At 44.7% G+C, this 9,602-nt stretch overlaps 1 protein-coding gene across 2 annotated transcripts in view; it reads right to left on the bottom strand.

Moving 5' to 3' along the window:
• Snx8 (sorting nexin 8) overlaps window positions 1-9,602 on the bottom strand; it is a 61,066-nt gene that overhangs the window by 7,830 nt on the left and 43,634 nt on the right. For both annotated transcript variants that reach the window (XM_052754224.1, XM_052754225.1), the window contains 3 exons: window positions 7,182-7,250; window positions 5,555-5,701; window positions 5,131-5,280 (listed from right to left, as the gene is read on the bottom strand). In XM_052754224.1, coding sequence (XP_052610184.1) covers window positions 5,131-5,280; window positions 5,555-5,701; window positions 7,182-7,250 — 366 coding nt within the window. The remainder of the gene's footprint in view (window positions 1-5,130; window positions 5,281-5,554; window positions 5,702-7,181; window positions 7,251-9,602) is intronic.

Genomic DNA, 9,602 nt, shown 5'->3' with positions numbered 1-9,602 from the left:
TTACAAATCAGAAAATTTAAGTAAAGTGGTTCAAAGTCCTTATAATTCGGTTCAAAAATCAGAATTGTATGCTATTCTGTTGGTATTAATGGATTTTTCAGAACCTCTCAATGTAGTAACTGACTCTCAGTATGCTGAAAGAGTAGTATTACATATTGAGACTGCAGAATTTATCCATGATGCTTCAGAATTAACTTCACTATTTATTCAATTACAAGATACAATCAGAAAAAGGAGTCATCCTTTATATATAACTCACATCCGATCCCATACTGGTCTGCCAGGCCCTCTAGCACAAGGCAATGATGAGATTGATAAATTATTGATAGGAAATGTGCTGGAGGCCTCAGAATTTCATAAAAAACATCATGTAAATACTAAAGGTTTAAAAAAGGATTTTTCCATAACCTGGCAACAAGCCCAAGAAATAGTAAAGAAATGTCCTACTTGTTCCTTCTACAATCAAACGCCATTACCAGCAGGATGTAACCCAAAGGGTACTCAGAGGAATGAAATCTGGCAGATGGACGTGTTTCACTTTGCAGAATTTGGAAAATTGAAATATGTACACCACACTATCGATACTTATTCAGAATTTCAATGGGCAACTGCTTTGAGTTCTGAAAAAGCTGATTCTATAATCACTCATTTGCTAGAAGTTATGGTCATTATGGGTATACCTGCACAAATCAAAACTGATAATGCTCAATCATATGTCTCTGTTAAAATGAAACAGTTTTTTGCTTATTATAATATAAACCATATTACAGGTATACCACATAATCCTGTCAAGCAGTTATAGAAAGATCAAACAGAACTCTAAAGGATATGCTAAATAAACAAAAAGGAGTAACAAAAACCCCCAGAAATAGACTACATAATGCTCTATTAACTTTGAATTTTCTCAATGCCACTGAGAAAGGAACAACAGCTGCAGAGAGACATTGGATAATAGAAAAAAACTACAGAATTAAATCAACCTATATACTTTAAGGATGTGGTGACCTCAGAATGGAAACCAGGATATGTGTTACATTGGGGACGAGGTTTTGCTTTTATTTCTACAGGAGAAGATAAGCTGTGGGTACCATCAAAATTGATAAAGGTTCGGTTTGAACAAGAGAGACCTCTTAATTAGAGGAGGTGATAGTTCATCAACTATCATGAACATCCAATTTAAACTAACTTACACCAGTAACACATGCCTTTTCATTTAATCAGATAATAACTTGCCAAAAAGGAACATCCCCAAAAAATCTTGGGGAAAGGTTTTTGTTTTTGTCTTTTAGGAGAATGAAGGTTAACGAATTTGAAGAACACTGGACAAATGAGACAACTGAAGAAAAGGGACAAATCGTCTATACTAAGAAACAGAGTGAAATGGCGTATGGGTATGTTATCTAAAAAATTTTATGTCTTCCTAAACGTTTGTTTCTGCTTTTCTTTAAAGATTTAACACTATTGGTCTTCTAATAGTCCCAGTTCAATTAAAATTTAAAGCTGACTTTGGAGTTGGAGAATGGCTCTCTCCTTCTTTAAACTCAAGTATGTTGTTAAAAGGAAAATGTAAACTCCCTGTATCATGCCAAAAGAAAAGAGCCATCTTCTGCTATGGGACAGGAGAAAAGCCAAATTAATTAAGGGACTATTCTATTACTAATCTCAACTCTTTGATTCTATTCTGATTCTTTAAACTTTTCTTAAAGTATGAATTTTATATCAAAATTTACAAGATTAATATATATAGATATATATACATTTTAAACTTTGTTAAGATATAAATGGTCATATAGAGTACTAACTAATTCTAAAAAGCCGCATATATAGTCTTTGTGTTCGAGTCTCTTATCAGTTTTTTGCAGGAAATCACAATCAGGCCTAACATCAACTGAAGTCTCCAGGAAGAAGATGGGGCCCCACAATAACAACAATTCCACGTGGACAATAATAACATCACTAAGCTGACAAACATCATCTACAGATCAGCTTTGAACTACAAAGTGCTCAGAGCAATTTTGAGAGAGCTAGCTGAGATGATCCAGTCTCAAAGACTACTTGAATAAGGATTTGAGATAAACCCTGAACTTTGGCATTATACACAGACTGGATAACGAAGGATATAGTTACCTTTCCTAGAATTTGACAATTAACCTAAAATTTTTCTTTCAGGATAAAGATACCTTCGCCCATACCCAGCAGGAAGCAATTTCAAGAATACGACGCCCACATTCCCAAAGACGTGGTGTGGGGCAGGTGTTTTTTTTTTTGTTTGTTTTTTTTTTGTCTTTTAATGGGTTTTGGGTCTGGAATAATTTTCATTGATTGGGGGGTTGGTTACAAGGTGTTGTCAAGGGTGAGGAAAAGGGCTAAGCAAAGGAGATTAGATTTAAGGTTCTTATTAAAAAAAAAAAAAGAAAGAAAAGAAAAATGTAAATGCTTTACATTAGATTGGATTGTTTTATATTGTATACAAATTATATATATTGAAATTGATATTGTTAGAAAATGTTATATGTATATTTCTAATTGTACTGTTCATCTAACAATGTAATGCAATTTTCTGATCCTTGAATGTTGTTATTACCAACTATTAGGATATAAAGAAATGAAAGTTAGTAGTTAGACATTATAATAGAACTTGTAGTTATATTAGGTATGTTTTCAAGATTGAGTAGATATATTTTAGATAGACAGGTTATCTTCAAACCCTTCAGAGATCTACAGAATATAGCATTTAAAATGTTTTGTTGTTTTTTTTTTAAGGTTTTTCGAGACAGGGTTTCTCTGTGTAGTTTTGCGCCTTTCCTGGAACTCACTTTGTAGACCAGGCTGGCCTCGAACTCACAGAGATCCGCCTGGCTCTGCCTCCCGAGTGCTGGGATTAAAGGCGTGCGCCACCACCGCCCGGCCTAAAATGTTTTAATAACTTAGAAAATTTTTCTTTTCTGTTATGACTATGAGACATGTCGGCTCCTGGCAGTACCAATCTACTTCAGAGAAAATATGGGCATTGAAAAAAACTGCAATTGGAGTTAACTTTCATTGTGGCAAAAGTTAGCCACTGGACAACAAAGTATCCTCGAATCAACTGCTAACAAACAGGATAGACAGGACATGAAACAAAGGACTACTGATTCTTGTCAAAACAAGTGTGGTTATGGCTTTATCAAAAGGCATATTCTGAGGCCAGGACAATATGGACACATCCCTGAAGTGGCCTTCGCAATCCGGGAAAGGTACAGTGCCCTTTTCTTCGAAGGCAGCTTAACAGGCAGTGGGCCAATGGCTTCTGATGTGCAATGGGAAGGTAGTTGAAACAGTTCTTTTTGAAGAGTAATTAAGCTCACACCTCTCAACAGTAGAATGACATTTAATAGAGGGATATGGAGAAGAGCGGGATGCTAAAATGAAGCCACATACACACATAGCCAAGAAGAATGGACAGCTGAATTCAAAAAACATAAACAATTTCCAGAATTTAAAATCCTGAATCATGACATGACACTAGTGGAATTCAGGTGTTTCTGGTATATGGACTGCTCTTACCCAATGTGAGGTTGAACTGTTGACCTTGTGTACATCCTACTTCACAAATGAGTCTGTCAGATACGCTAAGCCTAAAGGCTGAAGATGATGCCCCAACACTGCGGAGAAACCTCAGATGATTGTCCAGGCAGCTGGCTGTTTCTGTCAACTCACAATTTTTTGGAAGTTGCTTGCATATACTTCCTGTTTTTATTTTTTTGTTAGCTAATATTATTTCCTTCTTGGGTTTCTGAGGGAGTTGAAGATTAGTTATAGTTGAAGATTAATTAGGATAGAAAGTGAATTAGATACAATAGAATAGATAATGGAATTATTTTCTCTGAATTTGTCAAATACAAATGAACTAGACATTATTTAGGTATTTATTACTTGTATAGTATATAGTTATTGTACTTTTGTATATAGTTTTTCTTATATTAGTTATAAGCTTTTTCTTTTTTTCCTTTTTATTAAAATAGAAAAGGGGAAATATGGTGATATTTTATTTGTATTAAAATGTTATTTGTATGTTAATAAATAAAGTTGCCCAGGGTCAGAGCTATTAGCAAGTCATAGGAAAGCAGGGCAGTGGTGGCATATGCTTGTAATCCCAGCACTTGGTAGGCAGAGCTGGGTAAGTTTCTGTGTGTTCAGGGATACAGCCATTATTGGATACACATGCCTTTAATCTCAATACCAATCATGGAAAACCTGGAGGCCTATACAGACAGGCCGTGAAGAGGCGGTCATGTGGTTGGGTTTACAACCAATGAGAAGGCAGAACAGGAACTCTATATAAAGACTTTAACACAGGAAGTAGCTCTGGTTCGGAGAGGTAGGACCACCGCAGGAGGAAGGGGTAAGGTTTTAGCTGTTAGCTCTGACCTCTTGGCTTTCTTCTTTGCATTGGTTCTGTGTTTCTTATTTAGTAAGAAGGTTGGTTACATCTACACCCCTCTGTAACTAGCCCCCAAAGAACTCATCTCACTCATCACAATGAACGTCAATGTAACATTAACTGGGCTGTTCTTATCACCCCAGTTGTGGGGTAGGCATTTGTTTTACAAGTATTAGTTTTACACACACACACACAAAAATCACACAACCAAGGAGCTAGACAGGCACCATCTTTGAAGTGCTGCCTCAGCCCCACTGGTGAAAATGAGCAAGAGTGGCAGACACAAGCTGAGGTCCCAGAGCTTTAGGACACTTGCACAGGGAGAGCACGCCAGGGCTTTCCATGACTAGAGTGCTCATAACGACTCCTCCCCCAGTGGCTCCGGCAGCCACAGCTAGGGGCAGCTGATAAGGAGCTTCTAGGAATCTCCTGTGGTACGAGGTGTTCCCAGGCAAACTAACCCCTCCTACCTCTTCCCCTCAGCTGTGAGTTCTTCTAAAAGGACTGAACCTCCTGACATCTTTCTGATCCTGCTCACAAGGCTTCAGTGTCACCATTCTGGCCACACGAGAGGCTGGGAGACCTAGGAACTGATCAGGCCAATGGGTATCAACTCCATTCTCGAGGTCACTGACTGCAGGCCACAGGCCAGGCAGCTAGGAACAGGACGGCATTGCTGACCGCCCGCGGGGCCAGGGGTGACTCACCTCCTTGTGCCCTTGGATCTGGGAGTTCACGAAGGCCCCCAGGATGTGTGAGGTGAGGGGCAGGTAGGCGTGGACGAGCTGCGTCTCCTGGTGCAGGCAGTACAGAGAGAAGTAGTTTCGGAGCTCCATGGTCTGGATCACGTTCTCCTGCTGCAAGCAGAGAGCCGGGCTGTGCACCAGACCCTCGGAGGCAGGATGGAGCATCTGCTCTGGGCCCGGGGGCTGCCCCTGCCCTCACATCCACAGGAGGGAACACAGATGCAGAGCCCCTGTGACAGCTCCCACTTCCACCAGACCCCAGCACTGCTCTGGACACCCCCAATTCCTAAGCTAACCCAGCTCACCAGAAGAGCCGATGGAGCAACTCCAGATGCCATGCCACCTGCACCCCACAGCTGCCTGCTGCTGCTTGCCTGCTGCTCACCTCCACGATGCGTGACTCCAGCTGCTCCACGGACTCAGGCTCTCGGCCATGCGCGGCGCTCATCATCTGCCTCTTCATCAGGCCGTACTTGTGCAGTGCCCGCTGATGCTTGTGAAGCACGCCCTTCTCATGCCGCTCACACAGGTCCTGCAGGGAGGGAGGCATGCTCACCTACTGCAGCGTACCCTAAAGGGACCCAGAGCCTGGGAGCTCTGGACACTTCAAACACTGCCATCTCCCATCTGAACGGAGAAAGGACGACAAGAGGAGAGCAGAGGCAGCCAGGGGTAGGGCTCACGCTGACTGGCAGTGAGCGGTCAGGGCCCTTGCGGGGACACAGGGCTGGGGGGGGGGTGATGACCTGAGTGTGACTCCCAGGACCCACAGGGTAGAAAGCAAGAACTGATCCCTGCAAGCTGTCCCCTGACCTCTGCACATGCACACACACAGACACACAAAGTAATGTAATTAAAATAAGACAGACAGACAGACAGACAGACACATACACACTGGTTCAGAGCCAAGCCCCACTCACATCCTATCTGGCTCAGGCTAGTGTGGGCAAGGGCAAACTGCACTACCCCAGGCCCCAAAGAGGAATCTCCCTTCAAGAAAGGGATTTGTATAGTTGAGGGCCCTGAGGCAGCCCCAAACCTCAGACTACTAACACTACCAACTCCAGACAGCCAGCGTCTTACTGGTGGTAGGACAGTGTGCCCAAGAAAGACACATTGGCATCCATTGTTATGCCCAATCAGAAACCTAATGAGAGGCCAGCTATGGCAGACATGCAAGAAACACAAGCCCCTGAATGGCAGAGGCCACAGGTTACCATCTCAGTCATCAGAACAAACTCTTCCAAAACATTCCCTGTACGCACTGGACTGGCTCTCTGGAGCGCTCTTCAGTAATGAAGGTTTCTCTAGCTCCAAAAAGTGGTCCACCCTTCTATGGATGCTGCACACTCTGAAAAGTCACCTCGGCCGTAAGCTCAGCCTGGCTTCCCGAATCCTCGCACATGAGAAGCAGCAAAGCCCCTGCATGTGGACCAGGCCCCCAGTCACTCACAGAGGGCCCAAGAGTCATACATACTCATCTTGGTTTCTACCACACATTACAATTATCTCCCCCTCAACTTAGGATCTTTCTGGGATGCTAGCAGGAGCCCTGAGCCAGCCCAGGGGACCCTCAGGCAGACAGGTTTCCTTCTGGTCAGGTGTGACCATTGCCATCTTGAAGTCGAGCAGCTGTGACAACTCACATGAGCTCCTCACGAGATCATGCCTGCTAGCACTCCCTCGTGGAGGATGGGGGAGACTTATAGGATCCCCCCAAGATTAACTAAGAGGTAAAAATGGAATAGGGAGTGGGACTACACTTTAGTGGTACAGCCAGCTGTGAGCCATGCTCGCTTCTGGAACCAACCAGTCCCATAACTTCAGCAGCTGGACGTAGGCGGACCCTCTCCCCTGGTTTGTCAATGTCCGTCTCGGGGGAACACATGCTTCTTTGCATCTCACCTCAGGAAAAGTCACACAAAATCACGACAGTGCCTCCCCTGCACAGCCTTGACCTCACATCCCCCAACAACCCCAGGTCGCTATCAGACAGAACGCCGGAGACTCACTTTGTGGGACTGCAGCAAATCCAAGAAGAGGTTCAGCTTCTCCACCACATCATTCTCTTCCTTTTTACCCTAGGAACAAGGGTGAGTCAACCAACATGCAGCACCCAGGACCCAGCATCCACCTGGGAACTCACCCCATACCTAACCACAGTTCAGAGAACAGGGGTGAGTTAAAGTTAACCAACATATGCCACCCAGAACCCAGCACCCCCAACCACACTTGGCAGCTCACTCCCCAACCACAGCTTGGCAGCTCAGGCTTCAGGAAGCCCAGTTTCCCACGGAGGGCCCTGCAGGTCCAGGCGGCGATGTCCTCAAACTTGGCAGTTATGGGAACAGGGCGGCACCCTCTCTACTCCAGATGTCTCCCTTGGGCTTTCCACGTGCAGTGTCTCCCAGGTAGGATAGAGCCACACCTCATGCTGCCCCAGCAGCTCTGCCCAACGCTCAACTGCTTCTCTTTGAAGCTACGCATGTCCAAAGGGAGACAGATGGAGGAAGGATGCTGGGAGAGAGGCACTTTAACAACATGGAAAGAGGTCTGGAAAGGAAGATGGAGAGACCAGAGAGGAACACAGGACCTGGCATGGGGGAGGCGTGAATGGAGTAGTGAACCCAGACACTGTGGCACTTCCAGGGAGCATGGGGTAAAGGAAGAACCACAGAAAAAGTCAAAGCAGGGGGTGATGGGACAGAGGATACAGGCTCAGGATGTTGTATACGGGCAACATGATAACTGTGAGGGAAAAGCCCAGTGCCGAAACTCATCCATGGCACCCTGGGGACAAGGATGAGCAGTGGCCCAGATGCTGCCTGGCTTCCAACATACATGCAGCAGAAGCACTCTGGAGACACATGACAGCCATGTGCATACTGCCCATATATGTGCACATACACATCCCAGACAACACATGCCTAAAGCTCCTAGTACTCCAGCTGTAGCCAAGACATATGCTCACCCCAGAAGCCGCATATTGACTTGTGCACGAAGAATCATGTGGGTAAGAGGAGGCGGAAGACTGACAGGAAATGAAGACATTTTGGATGGAAACACAGGAACTGGACTGCGAGTCGGATGTGGCCACCTCAGGGGCCTCTGGGATGTCCCCCTAAGCTTCAGGTCACTAAATCAGGCGAAAGGTTCCCAAGTAATTCAGTCTCAGGACTGCAGCCAGTTCAGATACTAGGTAATAAGTTCCAGGAAATTAACAGGTGAGCCAAAGGTTTTCCAAGTAAGGTGAGAAGCTTGGAGAGATGGCTCAGACAGCAAAACGCCTGCCATGCAAACACGAGAACCTGAGTTCAGATGCCTAGCACTCCCATAAAAAGCCAGGCACAGTTCCATGCGTCATGTAACCCCAGAGCTGGGGGTGGGGGCAGACAAACCCAGGCGCTCGAAAGCTTGCTGGCTATCTGATCTAACTGAACTGGAGAGCCCCAGGTTCAGTGAGAGGCCCTGTCTCAAAAAGTCAGATGGAGCCGGGTGTGGTGGCAAACTTGAGCGGCTGAGGCAGAAGGATCTCTGTGAGTGCCAGGCCAGCTAGGGACACACAATGAGACCCTTTTAAAGAAAGAAAAAAAGATGGAGGGGCTAGAAAGACGGCTCAGCAGCTAAGCACTGGCTGCTTTTGCAGAGGTCCTGGACTCAATACCTAGCACCCATGTGGCAGCTCAGAACTGACAATTTCAATCCCATGGGATCCATTGCCCTCTTTTGGCTTCTATGGGTACTAGGTACTCACATGGGTCACAGACATACAGGCAAAATATCCATACACATAAATTCATTTTTAAAATTAAAGAAAGATGAAAAATAGCATACAAAGACACGTGATGTAAACATCTGGCTTCTACACAAATGCATACACATGTATACATCACACACGGTAATGATTAAAAAAAAAAGTGGGGGAAGAATTGGAGAGATGGCTCAGAGCTTAAGAGCACTGGCTGTGCTTCCAGAGGTCCTGAGTTCAATTCTCAGCAACCACATGGTGGCTCACAGCCATCTATAATGAGATCTGATGCCCTCTTCTGGCATGCTGGCATACATGCAGGCAGAACACTGTACACATAATAAATAAATCTTAAAAAAAAAAAAAGACAACAAAAGAAAGGGAGCCGGGCAGTGGTGGCGCACACCTTTAATCCCAGCACTCAGGAGGCAGAGCCAGGTGGATCTCTGTGAGTTCGAGGCCAGCCTGGTCTACAAAGTGAGTTCCAGGAAAGGCGCAAAACTACATAGAGAAACCCTGTCTTGAAAAACCAAAAAAAAAAAAAAAAAAAAAAAAGAAAGAAAGGGAAACACCAGCTGACATAGTCATCCTGGCCTAGTCGACATTCTGAGGCTTTCTCCCTGCTATAGTAGAAAAGGGGATTCTGACTCACTGGCCACCACATCCCATCTGTGTGTGTAAGACC

Source organism: Peromyscus californicus, unplaced genomic scaffold (genome assembly GCF_007827085.1).
Source record: "Peromyscus californicus insignis strain IS unplaced genomic scaffold, ASM782708v3 Scaffold_2__1_contigs__length_46816999, whole genome shotgun sequence".
NCBI lineage: Eukaryota > Metazoa > Chordata > Mammalia > Rodentia > Cricetidae > Peromyscus > Peromyscus californicus.
The sequence above is the reverse complement of the archived record's forward strand: the minus strand, read 5'-3'. Positions and strand labels throughout refer to the sequence as shown.